The sequence below is a fragment of the Vidua chalybeata genome, unplaced genomic scaffold (assembly GCF_026979565.1).
Source record: "Vidua chalybeata isolate OUT-0048 unplaced genomic scaffold, bVidCha1 merged haplotype W_reject_6, whole genome shotgun sequence".
Classification (NCBI taxonomy): domain Eukaryota; kingdom Metazoa; phylum Chordata; class Aves; order Passeriformes; family Viduidae; genus Vidua; species Vidua chalybeata.
The window spans coordinates 171,090-195,760 of NW_026530355.1; the positions used below are offsets into that span (position 1 = coordinate 171,090).

Below are 24,671 nucleotides of genomic sequence, written 5' to 3' on the forward strand. Positions count from 1 at the left end.
GATGTGGGCTAGGGGGGAATGCTGAGGGCAGGACAAGGGGCTGACAGTGCCCAGCCTGGCTGGGGCTGTGCCAGGAGGCCCCAGTGCCTCAGGACAAGGTGTCTCCTGACAGCCCTCGGTGGCACAGACCCTGCTGTGACCCGGAGCACCCAGACTGGGCTTCTCCTGGGCACTGCCAGCCCTGCCAGGGCCCTTGGCCATGTCCAGTACAGCTTGTCCTGCATGTCCCACAGCTGCTGCTGTGTCCCTGCAGGCTGCACACTCCCATCTCGCTGCCCCTGGCTCTGCCCTGCATTTCCCTTTCTCTTCTCCCTGATATCTAGTGTTGGAACATCTGAGAAGGGTTCAAAGCTGTACCGGGATGCTTTAGACTGGACAGGAGAAAGGGTTTCTTTACTGAGAGGGTGGTCAAGCACTGGAACAGGCTCCCTGGAGAGGTGGCTGATGCCCCAAGCCTGTCCGTGTTTAAGAGGCATTTGGACAGTGCCCTAATGCCTGCTTTAACTTTTGGTGACCCTGGAGGGGTCGGGCAGTTGGACCAGACCCTCATTCTGCTCTGAACTGCAGATCATTCCCAGCGGGACTATCCTGGTCCAGTCTGTCCCATTCCATAGTCATACCTGTGCACGGATCCCTGCACAGCTGTGCTCGGACACTCGTCTGCTCAGCAGCTTCCCCTGGATTCCAGTCTCACAGCTGAGGCATTTGGGCATCTGAGCCCTGAGCCCACAGCCCCATTCCAGGTGCTGGTGCAGACCAGACACACCCCACACCCCCAGACCCCTAAGTCCAGTCCCTCCGGTCACTCCGTGGCCAGCACCGTTGGCAGGTGGGCTCTTTGGTGCCCTCCCCCAACTGCTGCCCTCACACCCCCAGGCTCCCATGCTCAGGCAGAACAGAGATTTGCTCACACAGGGGGAGAATTCAAGTTTAATGAGAAGACAGGACAGACTGCTCTGGTTGGGATCCTCCCCTCACCTTCCCACAAGTCCTGTGCTATCCAAAACTGCTCCTCCTCCTCCTTCATCCCAAAACGTGTCCTACACGCCAGGGCAGCAATCCCCTTAGTCCAAATGGTGACCTGCTCTCAGTGACTTTGGGGTTTCAAAGGTGGACACGAGGGCTGATGGCTGTCCCAGGAAAGGAGCTGGGACAAGGTGTCCATTGCTCAGGAGCTGTAATTTGGATTGCCACTTGCCACTGTTCCGCTGAGCTCTTCTCTGTTTTGGAGATGGGCTCTTAATGAGCTGGGGGCTCTCCAGTGATGGGCCTGGGAGCAGCCAGGGCAGAGAATGAACTGAGTTTCTCCTCCTGCCATTGTTGGTGCCCTGTCTGCGTGTGCAGATGAGTCTCTTATCTTTTAACCTGACACAAGCCAGCAGGAGCATCAGTCTCCTGAGGCAGCCCTGTTTGGAGGCTGCACTCACAGGCACTGGTAGTGTGCAACAGATGACATCAGATTCTTGGGATGGCTTTCCAGAAATGCACCATGGTTAGGGGAAAAGCTTTGTTCTTGCCCTGGCATTGGATTTGTTCAGGGCCAAGATCACAGATTTGTTCCGAAGGCTGTAGATGAATGGATTTAAGAATGGGTACAGGACTGTGTTGAGCAGAGCTACAATTCTGTTGGTCCTCAAGGAAACATCTTCTGCAGGACACGTGTAGAGAGCAATGCAGCTCCCATAGGCAATGGACAAGGTGATGAGATGGGAAGAACACGTAGTCAAAGCTTTCTTCCTCCCAGAGGCTGCTGGAAGATGCAGAACACAGAAAAGGATGCAGGTGTAAAATGCCAGAGTCAAACATAAGGAACCCAGCACGACACACGCTAAGAAGACAGAGTCTATTTTCCAAAGCAGGCTGGTGTCAGAACAAGACAGTCTGAACAAGGGGGAGTTGTCACAAAGGAAATGGGGGATCTTGAAGCCACAGAAAGACAGCTCCGAGAGGAAGAACAGCCGGTAGCTCAGCAGGGCAAAGCCGAGGAGCCAAGCAGCAACAACCAGGTGGACACAGAGCTGAGGCTTCATGATGGCAGCATGGAGCAAAGGTTGGCAGATGGCAACATAGCGCTCAAAGGACATGACAACGAGCAGGATGAACTCTGTGCAGCCCAGGGCAAAATAGAAATAGTTTTGGGCACAGCAGCTGCTTCGTGAGAGAGTGTTCTGACCAGAGCTCAGCATGACAAACAATTTGATGCTTGTGGAGGATGTAAAGCAGATCTCTAGGAAGGCCAGGTTGCTGATGAAAAAGTACATGGGGCTTTGCAGCTGGTGATCCACACACACGAGGAAAATGATGGTTGCATTCCCCATCACTGTTGTCAGGTACATGAGCAGAAGGACCCGAGAGAAAAATACCTGCAGTCTCGGATCAAGCTCTGGGAAACCCTCTAGGATGAACTCAGTAACTGCTGTTTCATTTTCTGGTCCCATGCTGAATTCCAGCTCATCCTGCTGAGACAGGAACATGGCAAAACCAAGTGGGATCATTTCACAGTCTGGACAAACATTTCTATCCTTCCTTCTCTGCTGTTTTCTTTTCCTGCACTCTTGCTATAGAGCACAGAGATTGTGCTTCAAACAATTCTCACACCCTGATTGTTCTCTTTCCCATTTCAGGTAGAGACCTCAGAGATTTTATTGTGTTTTTTCTACCTTTTCCAAACACTCCCAAAGAATTCTTTCACCAGAACAGAGGATTCTAAGGAGCTATTGGCTATTTCCCCCCATTCCTGGGAAATTCCCAGCTCACTCAGACCTACTGCAAACATCTGTCACACCCATGTGCCAAACACCTCTCATCTACAGCACAAACACTAAACGCTGAAATTACAACAAATCTGTGCATTGAACTTCCTTGTTTCTACTTTTCAGTATTTGCCTTTGGACCAGGAGTCCCTGAGGAACTGTTGCTTCCAAAAGAAGCAATCCCAAGTATCTCTTTTGCAACCCTCTGCTTTCTTCCACAGCTTTTTCCTCTCTGTCTCTTCAGGAAAGGAATGGGGAGGGCAGAATAGGGACCAAGTAGAACTTGGATTTTTAGTACTCTAAATGAGGACTGGAATTTATTATGGATCCACACAGAGTGTCACAATCCCAGCTGTCCCCTGTCTGCACCAAAATGAACCTGTGCAGAGCAAGGGAAAAGTGCCAGGAAGAGATTTGTAATTTTTGTTTTATGTGGCAGTTGGGAGCACCCAGCCTCCAAATGTTCTATTGTCTCCACTGGCTACAGAGGGAGCCTCGAGAAAACAAATTCTCCTGGGTGCCTGCAGGGGAGTAGATGAAACTCACTTTTCAAGTCTCAAATCCCTGACTAATTAAGTAATTAAGTTACTCTGTTTTGAAACCAAAATACACAGCTAAGAAAAGATGTATGAGAAAAAATATATGCAATAAAGACTGGTGTTCTCCTTTTCAGGTTTTTTGATTTGCTTTTCAACATGGAGAAGAGCAGAGCAGATGACTGTGAAAATAGGATTCTTTAAAATGCCAGGGGAGAAGAGGAGAGGGGGTCTGAAGCAGTGAAACAAAGCTCTGTTCATGTGCAACCAGAGCACTGAAGTCATCGGTCCCCGGGGTGGCCCAAGGGCTCTCCCATCTCATTGTCCACACAGAGCAGAGGAGAGCCTGGTCTGAGACAGGCCATCAACTTGAAACCAAGTGACTGAGTTCAGTCAAGAGCCCTCAAAATGAACCAACTCTAAAATGAGCAAAAATGAGTCACCTTCAAAATGAACTGTGGGACTGAAATGTTTGGGAGCTCTCCAGGTGGGGACTCGGGGCAGCCCTAGAGATGAGCACATCCTGCTGTGCCCAGGTTGATTCTTGTGCATAAATGCAGTGTTCCCTACCCTGGGTGGAGGCTCTGACTGCTTCAGAGACCCCCCTGTAGCAGCTTCTGCTGCACAGCTGAGTAAAATGGAGAAAATTCCAATTCCATAGGATGCTTCCACACTCCAGAGACCACAGGGCAGGCGGATTATCAGAAGCAATCGGAACAGCTGTAAGTGAAGCCACATTTGATGCAGTTGAAGGCTCTGTTGCAAAGGACACTCTCCCAAAGTGAGTTATTCCACAATTCAGTCCATCTTTCCCCTGAGGGCTCATCAAAGAAGAGCAGAGGAAGGAAGAAAAGAGACTTGCTGTTAATCAATGTGCACACTGTAAGAAAGAGAGGCGTTTGAAAAGGGACTGTCCGCAGGTACAACACGAAACTCCCCTCTCGTGGCCATCACCGATGGTCACTGCGGGGGACCAGAGGATTCTTTCCCAGCAGAACATCCGGTCACAGCTAAGCTGGGACAATGAGGAGTTAGGTATTTTAGTGGCTACAGGAGCTGGCTGCTCTGTCTAAATACAGTAAAAGGAAACGTGAGTAATGATTCTATAACAATCATTGGTGCAACAGGGAATCATGAAACTCAGCCATTTTTCCAGCCCATTGATTTTAAATTAGGAAAACAATGGGTGACTCCCCAGTTTTTGTATCTACTCCATTTACTTAAGCCTCTCCTTGGACAATTTCTTGGAAAACCTGAATGCTAAAATCAAGATTAAGATGGCAAAATGCAGGTTATTACTCCAAAATCTAATCATGTGGAAGCCTCTGTTTTTGCACTCCAATCTTCAGATGTGATCCATCTGCCATCTGTATCACTTGAGGATGCAGTAAATCTGCTAGTCTGGACTGGAGAGGTGCCCCAGTGACCCAGAAAAGCAGAGCCTGTGAGAAACAAATTGAAACCCTGAGCAGGACCAGTAAGGCAGAAGCAATACCCTTTGAGAAAAGAAAGTTGTAAGGGGTTATTATCCCTTGGATAGATTTATAAAAGAAAAGAAAGATTAGATTTATAAAAGAAAAATTTATAAAATGAGGCCTGTTGAAGGAATATGAATCCAAATTTAATAGCCTTATTTTGCAGTTAAGAAGGCAAATGGAGAGGATTAGTGGCTGGTACAGGATCCTAGAGCCATACATGAGACAGTAGAAGATATACACCCGTCCGTAGCAAATCTTTGTACCTTGCTAACAAGCTAGAGTGAAAAATTAAAATGGTTGAGAGTGTAGAATTTGAAAGTGGCTTTTTCTGTATCTCTTGGAGTAGTGAAAGTCAAGAACTATTTACTTCTGAATGGGACAGTCCAAACACAGTGAGAAGAGCCCAGCTGACTTGGCCAGTTCTACCCCAGGAGTTTAAAAATACCCCCATGATATATGGAAACCAAGTGGCAAAAGAACTGGAGGAATGGAAACATCAGAACCCTCTTTGGAGTCTTGTTCCAGTCTGGAGATGGCATTCATCTCTGAAACTGAAACTCAGCAGCAGTTCAGGGGTCAGACTGTGGCATTGTGGAATTTTCTGGGACTAAGTGGATACAGAGTACAAACAGTCCAGAGCACAGAAGCCTACCTGGGATTCAAAATCCTCCAGGGACAAAGGAGGTTGGGACAGGAAGGAAAAGAAGCAATTTGGCAAGTCCCACAGCCATGAACAATGAGAGAGTCAGAGGCATTTCTCGGGGTGTGGGATGATGTCAGCTGTGCATCAGCAATTATGGGCTGCTGCTAAAGCCTCTGTGTGAGCTCAGGCAGCTCAGCAGGGCTTTATAGTCTGGACTGGTGTGGCATGGGCTGCCTTTTCACAGCTCCAGCGAGCCCTCATGCGGGCCCTGTTTTGGGACTCTCAAACCCCATGGACCCATTGGATCTGTTTTTTCCATGTGAGAGACAAAACCCAGCATGGGGAGTGCTGTCACAGTTCCTGGGGACTGGAGCAGGGCTGTGCCTACTTTTCACAGCAACCAGACAATGTCAGCCAGAGCTGCTGGGCTGTCTGAGGGCAGTAGCAGCTATTCTCTTCATCCAGAAAGCTAAAGAACTGACTTTGGGACAGAGTGTTATAGTTTAAAAATTCTTTCAACGCACAGCTCAAGATGAAACCTCCTGGGGATTTAAAGAAATCTGGGACAAATTTCCTTCATGGTTACCCAGCTGGGTTTGGTTAAAACATCTGTTTATAATGGTCACCACAATAATTGCTGTATGGATTTAGCTTGCATTACGATTCAGTGTTATAGTGCCCTACACTAGAAAACAAAATAGAGATATTGAGAGACCGGTGCCCATAAGGAACTGAGTCTCAAGAAAAGGGGGGACTTGATGAGGGCAGTAGAACAGAACAGCACAACCTTGGAGAAACAGATAAAGGATGTAACTCATGCAAAGCACAAGCAGGATGCCAGCTCTGCTCTGCAAGGCTGACAAAGCAGAAGTTATGCAAAGCAATGATATTGCCCTTACTCAAAAGCAGGAGTTGAGGAACAGCCATCTAAAAAGGACACTGGATGTTGGAGACAGACCCCAAAGAACCACATAAAGACTTCTGATAAGGGGTGCAACTATGTCAAATAATGTCAAAGGAAGTGGGGATAGCTCATGAATATGTAATCAGTGTGTCTGCAAAAAATTCTTCACTCGATGTTCACTGCACTCAAATGGATGTAGGATCAGCCAAATGACTGCCATGCCGTATGTAATGAATAATATCTACTTTCAAATCCTCAGAACTGTGTGAGAAGGTTTCTATCCAGCACATTTCAGTATCAGTGCTGTCCTTGACTCCATTATGCCCCACAGTTTCACAATGGCCCCTTGGTTCCATCAGGCCCTGCTGTATAACAATGGACCCTTGGTTCTGTACTCTTAAAATGGCCTCCTTGGTTCTGCACTGCCACAATGCTCTCCTTGGTTCCACGAGGCCTTGGTGTGTCACAGCAGCCCCTTGGTTCCATGAACTGCCATCGTGTCACCCGCTCTCTTGGATCTGCAGGATCACAATGGACAATTGGTTACAAGCAGCCCTGCTGTGTCACCATGAATATTTGGTTCCATGGGGCCCCACAGTGTCACAACGGCCCCTTGGTTCCACGAGGCCTCGCTGTATAACAAGAGCCCCTCAGTTCCATGAGGTTTTGTACTGTCAGCAATGGTCTCCTTGGTTCTGTAGGGTGAAAATGGCTGCTTGGTTCCATAAGGTTCTCAGTGTCACAGGGGTCTCCTTGTTTCCATGAGGCTCTGCAGTGTCACAATGTCCCATAGTTTCCAGGAGCTTCTGTCCTATCAACCATGTCCTTTGTTCCAAAGATGCCCCACAATGTCACAGTGGACCCTTGGCTCCATGAGGTTCCATAGTGTAAGCCGGTTGCCTTGATTCCAAGAGATTCTGCTGCGTCACAATGGCCCCTTGGTTCCATGAGGTTCCACAGCATCACCATGGTCTCCTTGAATCCGCACTATCTCTGTGGACCATTGGTTCCATGCAACCATGCTGTGCCACATTGGTTCCTTGGTTCCATGAAGCTTCACTGGATAGAAATGGAATCTTGGTTCCACGAGGTTCCATGACGTCACAATGGTCTCCTTGGTTCTGGACGGTAACAATGGAGCCTTGGTTCCACGAGGTTCCATGATGTCACAATGGTCTCCTCGGTTCTGGGTGGTAACAATGGAGCCCTGGTTCAAGGAGGTTCCATGATGTCACAATGGTCTCCTTTGTTCTTGACTGTTAAGAATGGAGCCTTGGTTCCATGTGGTTCCATAATGTCACAATGGTCTCCTTGGTTCTCGACTGTTAAAAATGGAGCCTTGGTTCCATGAGGTTCCATGATGTCACAATGCTCTCCTTGGTTTTGGAGGGTAACAATGAAGCCTTGGTTCCATGAGGTTCCATGATGTAACAATGGTCTCCTTGGTTCTCGACTGTTAACAATGGAGCCTTGGTTCCATTAGGTTCCATGATGTCACAATGGTCTCCTTGGTTCTGGACGGTAACAATGGAGCCTTTTTTCCACGAGGTTCCATGATGTCACAATGGTCTCCTCGGTTCTGGATGGTAACAATGGAGCCCTGGTTCAAGGAGGTTCCATGATGTCACAATGGTCTCCGCGGTTCAGGATGGTAACAATGAATCCTTGGCTCCACAAGGTTGAAAGATGTCATGAGGAACTCCTTGGTTCTGGAGGGTAACAATGGAGCCTTGGTTCCATGAGGTTCCATGATGTCACAATGATCTCCACGGTTCATGACATTAAAAAAAGTGCTCTGGTTCCACGATGTTCCATGATGTCAGAATGGTCTCCTTGGTTCTGGACCGTAACAATGGAGCCTTGCTACCACGAGGTTCCATGATATCACAAGTATCTCCTTGCTTCTGGACAGTAACAATGGAGCCTTGGTTCCACGATGTCCCATGATGTCACAATGTTCTCCTTGCTTCTGGACCGTAACAATGGAGCCTTGGTTCCATGAGGTTCCATGATGTCACAAGCTTCTCCTTGGTTATGGACTGTAACAGTGGAGCCTTGGTTCCATGAGGTTCCATGTGTCGCAATAGTCTCCTTGGTTCTGGAGAGTTACAATTAAGCCTTGGTTCCACGAGGTTCCAGGATGTCAGAATGGTCACCTTGGTTCTGGACGGTAACAATGGAGCCTCGCTACCGCGAAGTTCCATGATGTCACAAGTATCTCCTTGCTTCTGGACAGTAACAATGGAGCCTTGGTTCCACGAGGTTCCATGATGTCACAATGTTCTCCTTGCTTCCGGACCGTAACAATGGAGCCTTGGTTCCACGAGGTTCCATGATGTCACAAGCTTCTCCTTGGTTATGGACTGTAACAGTGGAGGCTTGGTTCCATGAGGTTCCATGTGTCACAATAGTCTCCTTGGTTTTGGAGGGTAACAATGGAGCCTTGGTTCCACGAGGTTCCATGATGTCAGAAGTATTTCCTTGCTTCTGGAGAGTAACAATGCAGCCTTGGTTCCACGAGGTTCCATGATGTCACAATGGTCTCCTCGGTTCTAGAGAGTTACAATGGAGCCTTGGTTCCACGAGGTTCCATGATGTCAGAATGGTCTCCTTGGCACTCGACTGTTAACAATGGAGCCTTGGTTTCATGAGGTCCTGAGATGTCAAAAGGATCTCCTTGGTTCTGGACGGTAAAAATTGAGCTTTTGTTCCACTTGGCTCCATGATGTCACAATGGTCTCCTTGGTTCTGGACTGTAACAATGAATCCTTGGTTCCACGAGGTTCAAAGATTTCATGAGGATCTCCTTGGTTCTGGAGTGTAACAATGGAGCCTTAGTTCCTTGAGGTTCCATTATGTCACAAGGATCTCCACGGTTCTGGACATTATAAAAAGAGCCCTGGTTCCACGAGGTTCCATGATGTCACAATGGTCTCCTTGGTTCTGGAGGGTAGCAATGGAGCCTTGGTTCCACTGAGTTCTATGATATCACAATTGTCTCCTTGGTTCTGGACGGTAACAATGAATCCTTGGTTCCACGAGGTTCCATGATGTCACAATGGTCTCCTTTGTTTTCGACTCCTAACAATGGAGTCTTGGTTCCACGAGGTTCCATGATGTCACAATGGTCTCCTCGGTTCAGGAAGGTAACAATGAATCCTTGGTTCCATGAGGTTCAAAGATGTCGCGAGGATCTCCTGGGTTCTGGAGTGTAACAATGGAGCCGTGCTTCCACGAGGTTCCATGATGTCACAATGGTCTCATCGGTTCTGGAGGGTAACAATGGAGCCTTAGTTCAACGAGGTTCCATGATGTCACAATGGTCTTTTTGGTTCTGGGCAATAACAATGGAGCCTTGGCTCCACGAGGTTCCATGATGTCACAATGGTCTCCTCGGTCCTGGATGGTAACATTGGAGCCCTGGTTCTAGGAGGTTCCATGATGTCACAATGGTCTCCTTGGTTTTAGACTATTAAGAATGGAGCCTTGGTTCCACGAGGTTCCATGATGTCACAATTGTCTCCTTGGCTCTCGAATGTTAACAATGGAGCCTTGGTTCCATGAGGTCCTGGGATGTCAAAAGGATCTCCTTGGTTCTGGACGGTAACAGTGGAGCTTTTGTTGCACTTGGCTCCATGATGTCACAATGGACTCCTTGTTTCTGCATGGTAACAATGGACCCTTGGTTCCATGAGGTTCCATGATGTCACAATGGTCTCCTTGGTTCTGGACTGTAACAATGAATCCTTGGTTCCACGAGGTTCAAAGATTTCATGAGGATCTCCTTGGTTCTGGAGTGTAACAATGGAGCCTTAGTTCCTCGAGGTTCCATGATGTCACAATGGTCTCCTTGGTTCTCGACTGTTAACAATGGAGCCTTGGTTCCTTGAGGTTCGATGATGTCACAAGGATCTCCACGGTTCTGGACATTATAAAAAGGGCCCTGGTTCCACGAGGTTCCATGATGTCACAATGGTCTCCTTGGTTCTGGAGGGTAGCAATGGAGCCTTGGTTCCACTGAGTTCTATGATATCACAATTGTCTCCTTGGTTCTGGACGGTAACAATGAATCCTTGGTTCCACGAGGTTCCATGATGTCACAATGGTCTCTTTTGTTTTCGACTCCTAACAATAGAGTCTTGGTTCCACGAGGTTCTATGATGTCACAATGGTCTCCTCGGTTCAGGAAGGTAACAATGAATCCTTGGTTCCACGAGGTTCAAAGATGTCGCGAGGATCTCCTGGGTTCTGGAGTGTAACAATGGAGCCGTGCTTCCACGAGGTTCCATGATGTCACAATGGTCTCATCGGTTCTGGAAGGTAACAATGGAGCCTTGGTTCAACGAGGTTCCATGATGTCACAATGGTCTCCTTGGTTCTCGAATGTTAAGAATGGAGCCTTGCTTCAACGAGGTTCCATGATGTCACAATGGTCTCATTGGTTCTGGACGGTCACAATGGAGACTTGGTTCCACGAGGTTCCATGATGTCACAATGGTCTCATTGGTTCTGGACGGTCACAATGGAGACTTGGTTCAACGAGGTTCCATGATGTCACAATGGTCTCCTCGGTTCTACGTGGTAACAATGGAGCCCTGGTTCAAGGAGGATCCATGATGTAACAATGGTCTCCTTTGTTCTCGACTGTTAACAATGGAGCCTTGGTTCCATGTGGTTCCATGATGTCACAATGTTCTCATTGGTTCTGGACGGGAACAATGGAGCCTTGGTTCCACGAGGTTCCATGATGTCACAATGGTCTCCTTGGTTCTCGACTGTTAACAATGGAGCCTTGGTTTAATGAGGTTCCATGATGTCACAATGGTCTCATTGGTTCTGGACGGGAACAATGGAGCCTTGGTTCCACTAGGTTCCATGATGTCACAATGCTCTCCTTGGTTTTGGAGGGTAACAATGAAGCCTTGGTTCCATGAGGTTCCATGATGTCACAATGGTCTCCTTGGTTCTCGACTGTTAACAATGGAGCCTTGGTTCCATTAGGTTCCATGATGTCACAATGGTCTCTTTGCTACTGGACAGTAACAATGGAGCCTTGGTTCCACGAGGTTCCATGATGTCACAATGGTCTCATTGGTTCCGGACGGTAACAATGGAGCCTAGGTTCCAAGAGGTTCCGTGATGTCACATGTATCTCCTTGGTTCTCGACTGTTAACAGTGGAGCCTTGGTTCCACGAGGTTCCATGATGTCACAAGGGTCTCTTTCGTTTTGGACGGTAAGAATGAAGCCTTGCTTCCATGAGGTTCCATGATGTCACAATGGTCTCCTTGGTTCTGGAGGGTAACAATTGAGCATTGGTTCCACAAGGTTCCATGATGTCACAAGGGTCTCCTTGGTTCTGGTGGGTAATAATGGAGCCTTGGTTCCAGGACGTTCCCATATGTCACAATGGTCTCTTCGGTTATGGACCGTAACAATGGAGCCTTGGTTCCACGAGGTTCCATGATGTACCAATAGTCTCCTATGTTCTGGGCGGAAAGAGTGGAGCCTTGGTTCCACGAGGTTCCATGATGTCACAATGGTCTCCTCGGTTATGGACGCTAATAATGGAGCCTTGGTTCCACAAGGTTCCATGATGTCACAAAAGTCTCCTCAGTTCTGGACGAAAAGAATGGATCCCTGGTTCCATGAGGTTCCATGATGTCACAATGGTCTACTAGATTTTAGACGGACGCAATGAAGCCCTGGTTCCACGAGGTTCCATGATGTCACAATGGTCTCCTTGGTTCTGGTGGGTAACAATGGAGCCTTGGTTTCAGGAGGTTCCATGATGTCACAATGGTCTCCTTGGTTCTCGACTGTTAAGAATGGAGCCTTGGTTCCACGAGGTTCCATGATGTCCCAATGGTCTCCTTGGTTCTGGACGGTAACAATGGAGCCCTGGTTCCACGAGGTTCCATGATGTCACAATGGTCTCCTCGGTTCTGGATGGTAAAAATGGAGCCCTGGTTCAAGGAGGTTCCATGATGTCACAATGGTCTTCTCGCTTCTGGACGATAACAATGGAGCCTTGGTTCTACGAGGTTCCATGATGTCACAATGCTCCCCTTGGTTTTGGAGGGTAACAATGGAGCCCTGGTTCCACGAGGTTCCATGATGTCACAATGGTCTCCTCGGTTCTGGATGGTAACAATGGAGCCCTGGTTCCACGAGGTTCCATGATGTCACAATGGTCTCCTCGGTTCTGGATGGTAACAATGGAGCCCTGGTTCAAGGAGGTTCCATGATGTCACAATGGTCTTCTCGGTTCTGGACGATAACAATGGAGCCTTGGTTCTACGAGGTTCCATGATGTCACAATGGTCTCCTCGGTTCTGGACGGTAACGATGGAGCCCTGGTTCCATGAAGTTCCACGATGTCCCAACGGTATCCTTGGTTCTGGTGGGTAACAATGGAGCCTTGGTTCCACAAAGTTCCAAGATGTCACAATGGTCTCCTTGGTTCTGAACTGTAACAATGGAGCCTTGTTTCCACGAGGTTCCATGATGTCACAATGGTCTCCTTGGTTCTCGACAGTTAACAATGGGGCCTTGGTTCCATGAGATACCATGATGTCACAATGGTCTCCTTGGTTCTGAATGGTAACAATGGAGCCTTGCTTCTATGAGGTTCCATGATGTCACAATGGTCTCCGTGGTTCTGGTGGGTAACAATGGAGCCTTGGTTCCATGAGGTTCCATGATGTCACAATGGTCTCTTTGGTTATGGACGGTAACAATGCAGCCTTGGTTCCACGAGGTTCCATGATGTACCAATAGTCTCCTCAGTTCTGGACGGAAAGAATGGATACCTGGTTCCATGAGGTTCCAAGATGTCACAATGGCCTCCTTGGTTCTCTACTATTAAGAATGGAGCCTTGGTTCCACGAGGTTCCAAGATGTCACAATGGTCTCATTGGTTCTGGACGGGAACAATGAAGCCTTGGTTCCACGAGGTTCCATGACGTCACAGTGGTCTCCTTGGTTCTCGACAGTTAACAATGGAGCCTTGGTTCCATGAGATTCCATGATGTCACAATGGTCTCATTGGTTCTGGACGGCAACAATGGAGCCTTGGTTCCACGAGGTTCCATGCTGTCACAATGGTCTCCTTGGTTCTCGACAGTTAACAATGGAGCCTTGGTTCCACGATGTTCCATGATGTCACAATGGCCTCCTTGGTTCTGGACGGTAACAATGGAGCCTTGCTTCCAAGAGGTTCCGTGATGTCACATGTATCTCCTTGGTTCTCGACTGTTAACAGTGGAGCCTTGGTTCCACGAGGTTCCATGATGTCCCAATGGTCTCCTTGGTTCTGGACGGGAACAATGGAGCCTTTTTTCCACAAGGTTCCATGATGTCACAATGGTCTCCTTGGTTCTGGGTGGTAACAATGGAGCCCTGGTTCAAGGAGGTTCCATGATGTCACAATGGTCTCCTTGGTTCTCGACTGTTAAGAATGGAGCCTTGGTTCCATGTGGTTCCATGATGTCACAATGGTCTCTTCGGTTATGGACCGTTAGAATGGAGCCTTGGTTCCACGAGGTTCCATGATGTCACAATGGTCTCATTGGTTCTGGATGGGAACAATGGAGCCTTGGTTCCACGAGGTTCCATGATGTCACAATGCTCTCCTTGGTTTTGGAGGGTAAGAATGAAGCCTTGGTTCCATGAGGTTCCATGATGTCACAATGGTCTCCTTGGTTCTGGAGGGTAACAATTGAGCCTTGGTTCCACGAGGTTCCATGATGTCCCAATGGTCTCCTTGGTTCTGGACGGTAAAAATGGAGACTTTTTTCCACGAGGTTCCATGATATCATAATGGTCTCCTTGGTTCTGGCAGATAACAATTGAGCCCTGGTTCCACGAGGTTCCATGATGTCACAATGGTCTCCTTGGTTCTGGTGGGTAATAATGGAGCCTTGGTTCCAGGAGGTTCCAAGATGTCACAATGGTCTCTTCGGTTATGGACCGTAAAAATTGAGCCCTTGTTCCACGAGGTTCCATGATGTACCAATAGTCTCCTAAGTTCTGAACGGAAAGAATGGAGCCTTGGTTCCGCGAGGTTCCATGATGTCACAAGGGTCTCCTCGGTTATGGACAATAACAATGGAGCCTTGGTTCCACGAGGTTCCATGATGTCACAATAGTCTCCTCAGTTCTGGACGGAAGGAATGGATGCCTGGTTCCATGAGGTTCCATGATGTCACAATGATCTACTAGATTTTAGACGGTCGCAATGAAGCCCTCGTTCCACGAGGTTCCATGATGTCACAATGGTCTCCTTCGTTCTCGACTGTTAAAAATGGAGCCTTGGTTACACGAGGTTCCATGATGTCACAATGTTCTCATTGGTTCTGGAGGGGAACAATGGAGCCTTGCTTCCAAGAGGTTCCATGATGTCACAATGGTCTCCTTGGCTCTGGACGGTAACAATGGAGCCTTGGTTCCAAGAGGTTCCGTGATGTCACATGTATCTCCTTGGTTCTCGACTGTTAACAGTGGAGCATTGGTTCCACGAGGTTCCATGATGTCACAATGGTCTCCTCGGTAATGGACGGTAATAATGGAGCCTTGGTTCCACAAGGTTCCATGATGTCACAATGGTCTCCTTGGTTCTGAATGGTAAAAATGGAGCCTTGCTTCCATGAGGTTCCATGATGTCACAATGGTATCTTTGGTTATGGACTGTAACAATGCAGCCTTGGTTCCACGAGGTTCCATGATGTACCAATAGTCTCCTAAGTTCTGGACGGAAAGAATGGAGCCATGCTTCCACGAGGTTCCATGATGTCACAATGATCTCCTCGGCTATGGACGGTAACAATGGAGCCTTGCTTCCACGAGGTTCCATGATGTCACAATGGTCTCCTTGGTTATGGACGGTAACAATGGGACCTTGGTTCCAAGAGGTTCCGTGATGTCACATGTATCTCTTTCGTTCTCGACTGTTAACAGTGGAGCCTTGGTTCCACGAGGTTCCATGATGTCACAAGGGTCTCCTTGGTTCTGGATTGTAACAATAGAGCCTTGGTGCCATGAGGTTTCATGATGTCAAAAGGATCTCCTTGGTTCTGGACGGTAAGAATGGAGCCTGGTGTCCATGAGGTTCCATGATGTCACAAGGGTCTCCTTAGTTCTGGACGGTAACAATGGAGCCCTGGTTCCATGAGGTTCCATGATGTCACAATGGTCTCCTTGGTTCTCGACTGTTAAGAATGGAGCCATGGTTCCATGACGTTCCATAATGTCACAATGGTCTCCTTGGTTCTCGACTGTTAACAATGGAGCCTTGCTTCCATGAGGTTCCATGATTTCTCAATGGTCTCATTGGTTCTGGACGGGAACAATGGAGCCTTGGTTCCACGAGGTTCCATGATGTCACATGTATCTCCTTGGTTCTCGACTGTTAACCGTGGAGCCTTGGTTCCACTAGGTTCCATGATGTCACAAGGGTCTCCTTGGTTCTGGACGGTAACAATGGAGCCCTGGTTCCACGAGGTTCCACGATGTCACAATGGTCTCCTCGGTTCTGGATGGTAACAATGGAGCCCTGATTCAAGGAGGTTCCATGATGTCACAATAGTCTTCTCGGTTCTGTACGATAACAATGGAGCCTTGGTTCAAGGAGGTTCCATGATGTCACAATGGTCTCCTCGGTTCTGGATGGTAAAAATGGAACCTTGTTTCCATGAGGTTCCATGATGTCACAATGGTCTCCTTGGTTCTGGTGGGTAACAACGGATCCTTGGTTCCACGACGTTCCAAGATGTCACAATGGTCTCTTCGGTTATGGACCGTAACAATGGAGCCTTGGTTCCACGAGGTTCCATGATGTACCAATATTCTCCTAACTTCTGGATGGAAAGATAGGAGCCATGGTTCCATGTGGTTCCATGATGTCACAATGGTCTCCTCGGTTATGGACGGTAACAATGGAGCCTTGGTTCCACAAGGTTCCATGATGTCACAATGGTCTCGTTGGTTCTGAATTGTAACAATGGAGCCTTGCTTCCATGAGGTTCCATGATGTCACAATGGCCTCCTTGGTTCTGGTAGTTAACAATGGAGCCTTGGTTCCACGAGGTTCCATGATGTCACAATGGTCTCCTTGGTACTCGACTGTTAAGAATGGAGCCTTGGTTCCACGAGGTTCCATGATGTCACAATGGTCTCCTTGGTTCTCGAATGTTAACAATGGAGCCTTGGTTCCATGAGGTTCCATGATGTCACAATGGTCTCCTTGGTTCTGGACGATAACAATGGAGCCTTGGTTCCACAAGGTTCCATGATGTCACAATGGTCTCCTTGGTTCTGGTGGTTAACAATGGAGCCTTCGTTCCACGAGGTTCCAAGATGTCACAATGGTCTCTTCGGTTATGGACCGTAACAATGGAGCCTTGGTTCCACGAGTTTCCATGATGTACCAATAGTCTCCTAAGTTCTGGATGGAAAGAATGGAGCCTTGCTTCCACGAGGTTCCATGATGTCACAATGGTCTCCTTGGTAATGGACGGTAATAATGGAGCCTTGGTTCCACAAGGTTCCATGATGTCACAATGGTCTCGTTGGTTCTGAATTGTAATAATGGAGCCTTGCTTCCATGAGGTTCCATGATGTCACAATGGTCTCCTTGGTTCTGGTAGGTAACAGTGGAGCCTTGGTTCCACGAGGTTCCGTGATGTCACATGTATCTCCTTGGTTCTCGACTGTTAACAATGGAGCCTTGTTTCCATGAGGTTCCATGATGTCACAAGGGTCGCCTTGGTTTTGGAGGGTAACAATGAAGCCTTGGTTCCATCAGGTCCCATGATGTCACAAGAGTCTCCTCAGTTCAGGATGGAAAGAATGGATCCCTGGTTCCACAATGTTCCATGATGTCACAATGGTCTACTAGATTTTAGACTGTCGCAATGAAGCCCTGGTTCCACGAGGTTCCATGATGTCACAATGCTCTCCTTGGTTTTGGAGGGTAACAATGAAGCCTTGGTTCCATGAGGTTCCATGATGTCCCAATGCTCTCCTTGGTTCTGGAGGGTAACAATTGAGCCTTGGTTCCACGAGGTTCCATGATGTCCCAATGGTCTCCTTGGTTCTGGACGGTAAAAATGGTGCCCTGGTTCCACGAGGTTCCATTATGTCCCAATGGTCTCCTCGCTTCTGGATGGTAACAATGGAGCCTTGGTTCGACCAGGTTCCATGATGTCCCAATGGTCTCCTTGGTTCTGGACGGTAAAAATGGAGCCTTTTTTCCACGAGGTTCCATGATGTCACAATTGTCTCCTCGGTTCTGGACGGTAACAATGGAACATTGGTTTCATGAGGTTCCATGATGTCACAAAGGTCTCCTTGGTTCTGGTGGGTAATAATGGAGCCTTGGTTCCAGGAGGTTCCAAGATGTCACAATGGTCTCTTCGGTTATGGACGGTAACAATGGAGCCTTGGTTCCACGAGGTTCCATGATGTCCGAATGGTCTCCTCAGTTCTGGACGGAAAGAATGGATCCCTGGTTCCATGAGGTTCCATGGTGTCACAATGGTCTGCTAGATTTTAGACGGTCGCAATGAAGCCCTCGTTCCACGAGGTTCCAGGTTGTCACAATGGTCTCCTTGGTTCTCGACTGTTAACAATGGAGCCTTGGTTCCACGAGGTTCCATGATGTCACAATGGTCTCCTTGGTTCTAGACGGGAACAATGGAGCCTTGGTTCCACGAGGTTCCATGATGTCACAATGGTCTCCTTGGTTCTGGTGGGTAACAATGGAGCCTTGGTTCCACGAGGTTCCATGATGTCACAATGGTCTCCTTGATTCTGGACGGTAACAATGGAGCCTTGGTTCCAAGAGGTTCCATGATGTCACATGTATCTCTTTGGTTCTCGACTGTTAACAGTGGAGGCTTGGTTCCACGAGGTTCCTTGATGTCACAATGGTCTCCTTGGTTCTGGACGGTAACAATGGAGCCTTGGTTCCAAGAGGTTCCGTGATGTCACAATGGTCTCCTCGGTTCTGGATGATAACATTGGAGCCTTGGTTCCATGAGGTTCCATGATGTCCCAATGGTCTCCTTGGTTCTGGAGGGTAACGATGGAGGTCTGGTTCCACAAGGTTCCATGATGTCACAATGGTTTCCCCAGACCTGAACGGTAACAATGGAGATTTGGTTCCACGAGGTTCCATGATGTCACAAGGTTCTCCTCGTTTCTCAACTGCTAACATTGGAGCCTTGGTTCCACAAGGATCCATGATGTCACTAGGGTCTCCGCGGTTCTGGGGGGTAACAATGGAGCCTTGGTTCCACGAGGTTCCATGATGTCACAATGGTCTCCTTGGTACTGGACGGTAGCAATGGAGCCCTGGTTCCACGAGGTTCCATGTTGTCACAAGGGTCTCCACGGTTCTGGACGGTAAAAATGGAGGCCTGGTTCCACGAGGTACCATGATGTCACATTGGTCTCCTCGGTTCTGGATGATAACTGCCGAGCCGTGGGGGCTTTTAGCCACTCGGTACGAAGCTCAGATAGCTGGTACATCTGAGGTTCCACCAGAAGTACGGGAGGGCCACTTGGGCTGCTGAAATCCGGCTCCTTTATTGAAGGGTCGCAGAAGGGGCAAACAGGGAGACAACGAAGCAGAAGGGAGGCAGATTCCGAGAGCCCCGAAGGGAGGGGTGAGGATTCTTTTACTGCGTAGGGGTAGGAGGGTTTAGCATTCGAGGGTACAATCGGGAGAAGGCTAAAGGGAGGGGAAATATAACATTAACCAGTGGGGAAAAGGGAAAGGAGTGTTCTTGGTGGAAGAACCAAAGGGAAAACGTGGAACAGAGAAGATTCTAGGCTAAGAGGCAGACTTGAACTATAAGTGACAGGACAGGGGGAGGGTACAATTCTCTTACAAAAGGTGGGTGGAGAACTCATACAACTGCTGTTTCCCATGGCAACCCTAGACTGCCTTCCCCAACCCCTCCTCCTACATCTCCCCCGTTTTTATTTATTAAATAAGCACTTCCCAACATTTTAAGCAACATACGCCTAAACAAAAATAACGCAAGTGAGATAATGAACATTATCAGAAAGATCCAAAAGAGTCCCCTGAGGATGATAGCAACCCACCCTGGGACACTCCATTGAGATAGCAGTTTATTCACAGGATCTACAGTTGAGGTCTCAGTCTTGAGGTCGTCAACTTGCTCTCGGATCCGCTGGATATTAGCTTGGATGGATGTGCTCTTTGATGCCAGATTGAAGCAGCACATTCCTTCAAAGTCCTCACAGCCGTGGCCATGGGCGAGCAGTAAGAAGTCAATAGCAGCCCTATTTTGCAGTGTGGCGTGCCTGGTGACTTCTTCGTCCGCTAGCAAGTCAGAAAAGGCAGCGGACCTGGCGTTGGCCTGCTTACTGAGCCAACACTCGAGGTGAGAAAGCTCACCGAGGGCCTTTGCTGCAGCATACCACAGTAAAAATATGGATACCGTGACTCTCTTCGTCTTTCCCCAATTATAAATTTTTGAATCACAATTTTCGTTGAATTGGTTTTAGGATCTCTTTTTGCGAGCCAATTTATTTTCGTTTTTCCAATTTAAAATTTGGGTTTTGTTTGGTGTCAGTGTGGTAAGCTGCCCAAGGCTGCAGGGGCCTCCTTGGATTTGGAAGGGAATCCCTGCCCACACCCTGTGGCCGCAGATGAGAAAAACCCCCCTGGGGAGCACCCTGGGAACTGAGGAGGACCTAGATACCATGGTCGAGGTGTAATTGCACCAATTTGCTGCATGGTATCTCCCATCGTGGGGAGATACATCGTGTCTTTTTACTTCTTGGGTACCAGCGGGGTGGAGTTTAGCCATTTGATCCCAGTCTTTCTGGGAGGGCTGGTACCTAAACCTGACACAATGTGTTGCCTGAGAGGAGCCCAAGAGGTCCAATTCTTGGGGCTCCTGTGGTGCATGTGGCAGAATCCTCGTCCACTCATCCCAGGTGTCCACAGGATTAGGTTTTTTTCCTGCATATGGATAGTTGTTTGGCGACAGGGGGACTCCTACCAGGCACGTGGATAACGGATTGTCCACACTTCCCATGGCCATACAGAAGTTGTCCTGCTTCAAGGACTTCGCCAGCGTGACCCATATGTTTTCTCTCGGCTGTGGGACTATCCAGCTCCTGACCGGTGACAGCCAGATGATGACGATCAGGAGCATCAGATGTTTCAGAGGTGTCCTCAAGGCGGCAGTCATCCTCAGCGTCTTGTGATAAAAGAAAGCGTAACTTGAATGATAAATTTTCCTCAGTGGTCCCTCTCCAACCTCCCCTGTTTTTATTTATTAAAAAAACACTAAATAAAATTAGAGAAAAGGGATAAGGATTGAGGGAAGGGGGAGGTTAGGGGAAAGGAAAGGGCACAGGGGGCGATGGGGCAATTGGGTACGTAGAGTTCAGCGGGGGAAAGTATCTTCGGGTAATCATGACACGTGTGACGATATTGGGAGGAACGGTCTTTCTTCTCCTCCTCTTCCAGGCAGTGGAAACTCCATCCAGCAATCAGGTGTTCTCGGTGGTTTGTACCAAGGACACGTTGTCTTGCTGAGCTGGCACCTCTACGAAGGGCTTGACATATTTCCCCGGAATCCATCTTAGTCCTTTATCTGTAGAAACACAGGCATACCCTCTCCCACAGGTTATTAGAGGGAAAGGGCCCTGGATAGCTTTGGATTCTGGGTCCTTTATCAAGACTGGTGGCCTCTCGGTGAGTTGTGCTCTGGTGTTATTGTGAAAATGGCGGATAATAGGAGGGTCAGGCTCCCTTTCTGAGCAGTTTAAAAAATTCAGGACATACAGGGCCTTACATAACCTTTCGGCTGGGCTCACTGTAATGTCCGGGTTATGTTGTTGTTCAAGGAGCTTTTTTAGATTTCTGTGGGCCCTCTCTATTATTGCCTGACCTGTAGGATTGTGGGGAATTCCGGTGGTATGGGAAATTCCCCACTGTTGCGCAAACTCACCGAAGCGCTTTGACGCATAGCATGGGCCATCATCAGTTTTTATGTGAGATGGGACTCCCATCGTAGAGAATGCCATGAAAAGGTGTTTAATGGCATCCCTGGTTTTTTCGCCTGCATGGACGGAGGCAAACACTGCGCCGGAAAACGTGTCAATAGAGACATGTATGTATTTCATCCGACCAAACGGCTCGAAGTGTGTTACATCTGTCTGCCATATCTCTAGCGCTCCCAACCCTCGGGGATTTGTCCCCGTAATGAGGGAAGGGAGAGCGAAAGATTGGCAGCTCGGGCAGGTAGAAACAATGGCTCTTGCCTGTGCTATCGAGATCTTAAATTGTCGCACTAGAGCCGGGGCATTCTGATGGTAAAATGCATGGCTGAGCCGCGCTTGCCGGAGTATGTCTGGTAAGGTGGTTGAAGCGGTTGCAGATATTTGTGTTGACATGGCTAGGAGGTCTGCTTTCCGATTACCCTCAGTGATCTCTCCGGGTAAATCGGTGTGTGCCCTTACGTGCATGATATGATAAGGTTGCTCTCTATGGGAAAGTAGCCAAATGAGATCAGAGAGTAAACTGTATAAATTTTTGTTTGAAACTTCTTTGAGGAGGGCACCTTCGGCCCTTTCTGCTACCCCAGCGACATAGGCCGAATCAGTGACCACATTCAGAGGCTGTTGAAATTTTTTGAATGCTCTCACGACTGCGGCAAGTTCCGCCATCTGGGGGGAACCCTCAACCACTTGGACGTCAGACTCCCACTTCTGACTGTCCGGGTCCTTCCAAGTGATCACCGATTTGTGGGATCTGCCCGACCCATCGGTGAACACCGTGAGAGCACCTGGAATTGGTGTTTTACTTTTAAACATTCTTGGGGCCAAATGCAATGTATCCTTAAACAATTTATGCTTAGGATAGTGAACCGAAATTTGTCCGGGGAAGCTGTCCAGAGCAATGAGCAAATTTTCATTAGTTTGCAACAACGAGTCCAATTGATCTAATGTAACAGGTAAGTAAATGCACGCAGGGTCACACCCTGCGAGGGTTCGGAGGTGGTGTCGTGCCTTCATTATTAAAGTGGCTAGCAATTCTGCAGGGGTCGTGATCGTCCTAGAGGGCTGGTGTGGTAGGAAGAGCCACTCTAAGATGACCAGGGGATCAGATGCTCTGTTATCCCACTGGAAGAGAAGTCCGTGGAGGTGGGGGCACTTACCCAACACCGCGAAGTTCACGGGAAGGGTCCGGACCACGCAGTGTGCCTGGCGAGAATTCAGAGCAACAGCAACCCCTCCCAGGGCTTCCCGCGCGGCAGGTGTCAGCTCGCGCGGTGAGGCGAGGTCTCCGTCGCCTCGAAGCAGACAGAAGAGAGGTGACAGCTCCTCCGTCGTCAGTCCCAGGAGGGGGCGGATCCAGGTGATCGTTCCACACAGCTGCTGAAGTTCTCGCAGAGTCTTCGGATCCTCATTGATGGTCAATGTCTGTGGCGTCACTGTCCTTCCCGTGATGAGGAATCCGAGGTACCTCCATGGTGCTGAGAATTGGATCTTCTCTTCCGCCATCTGGAGCCCTGCAGCTCTGATAGCCTTAATAGTCTTGTCCAGTGTTGCCTTTAGGTATGTCGAGTCGGAAGCACAAACTAGCACATCATCCATGTAATGCAGGATGATGGCCTCAGGGAAAAGCCGGCGCACAGGTGATAAAATCTGCGCTACAAAAGTCTGACAGAGCACAGGGGAATTTTTCATCCCCTGAGGCAGGGATGTCCAATGATATCTTTTAAAAGGTTCAGCCCTATTCAATGATGGTACAGAAAAGGCGAACCTGGGAGCATCCCCGGGTAGAGCGGAATGTTAAAAAAGCAGTCTTTGATGTCTATCACTGCTAGCTGCCAGTCTCTGGGGAGCATAGAAGGTGATGGAAGGCCTGGTTGAATGGGACCCATATCTTCTATCACATCATTAACCCTTCACAGGTCTTGGAGCAGGCGCCACCTGTCTGTGCCAGGTTTTCTAATTACAAAGACAGGGCTATTCCAAGGGCTGGTAGAAGGTGTTAAATGCCCAAGTTTCACCTGCTCCTCTACTAATTTATGAAGCGCACTCAATTTTTCTGATGGAAGGGGCCACTGATCCACCCAGACCGCTGTGTTGGTTTTCCAGGTCAGGGGTGGGGAAGTGCACTCTGCAGTGGCCCACACTAAAAATCCCACGAAGGGCTAGGGATGTCGAGGCGGGCTCCCCATTGGGATAAAACATCCCTTCCTAATAATAGTATGTTTGAAGAGACAACAAAAGGTCTCACCGTTGCCAATTGTCCTTCCGGACCTTCCACGCACACAAGATGCCTACTCCTCAGAGAGTGGACCGCTCCGCCCACACCGGAGATCCTGCCGCAAGGGGGCACGAGCTCCCAGTCGCTGGGCCACCTCACCTGGGGGATGATGGTCACGTCAGCTCCTGTGTCTGCCATGAGCCGCATCTGCACCGACTTTCCCTGGAAAGAAAGTTTGGCATCAATTAATGGTCTTTCTTTACATACATTTTGGGTGAAGAAAACATGTCTCTCTGTGTCCAGGTCATCGTGGGTGTCCAGTACGTAAAGCAAAGCAAAAGGATCTCCTTTCCTTAAAGTAAATGGCGGGTGGTTACAAATGACGGAGACGGTGATCTTCTCTCCTGGTGGAAAACACACTACCTCAGGTAAGATGGTGATTTCATTCAGCATGTTGAAGGACTCTTCTAAGATGAGCACGGTGGTGTCCCGACGGTCGTGGAGGGGGCCCAGGAACCCAGCAGGAGCTCTCGTCAGGTCCTCATCCTGGAGAGAGATGGTGACGCTGCTGCGGAGGACCCGACGACTGCCCTGATTTAGGGTACCTGTCCGGCGGAAGAGGCGGAGTCTGTCCTCGTGGCTGCGCTGAACTGCTGGACTTGGCCGCGCGGCCACTCGTCCTCCCTGATGGTCGGGAGGCTGGGATGCTGAGAAGGGCCACTTGGTGTCGTCGCGCGGCCCTTCCTCGCGCTTCGCCGCCAGTTTCCCGCTGGCTGGTACCCTTGTTGCTGTAGATGAAACTGGTGATCTTGATAAAATGGGTTCCTAGGATATGGTCTTGGGGGGGCAAGATAGGTTGTTGAATTTGTGGCCAGTGGGGACAGTTCACCTGGATGTGACCCAGCTGACCACAGTTAAAACAGCGTGTATTTTGTAAGTTTATCATGGCCTCTCCCACCCCTTTGCTGACAGCCAGGGCCGCCGTGTGCTCCATTGACATTGCCTTTGTGCAAGCCTCCACCATCTGAGAGATGGTGGGCTCGGGGTCCTGAGGTAGTGCACGGAGAATCTTTTTTGTTTCCGAATTAGAATTAGAAA

At 48.8% G+C, this 24,671-nt stretch overlaps 1 protein-coding gene across 1 annotated transcript; it reads right to left on the minus strand.

The window, feature by feature from the left end:
• Window positions 1–983: 983 nt before the first annotated feature.
• Window positions 984–2,792, minus strand: LOC128783261 (olfactory receptor 6M1-like). The gene has a single exon (XM_053933912.1). It carries the CDS (start codon window positions 2,493–2,495, stop codon window positions 1,494–1,496), a length of 1,002 nt encoding a protein of 333 aa, XP_053789887.1. The 5' UTR covers window positions 2,496–2,792; the 3' UTR covers window positions 984–1,493.
• Between the last annotated feature and the right edge of the window lie 21,879 nt (window positions 2,793–24,671).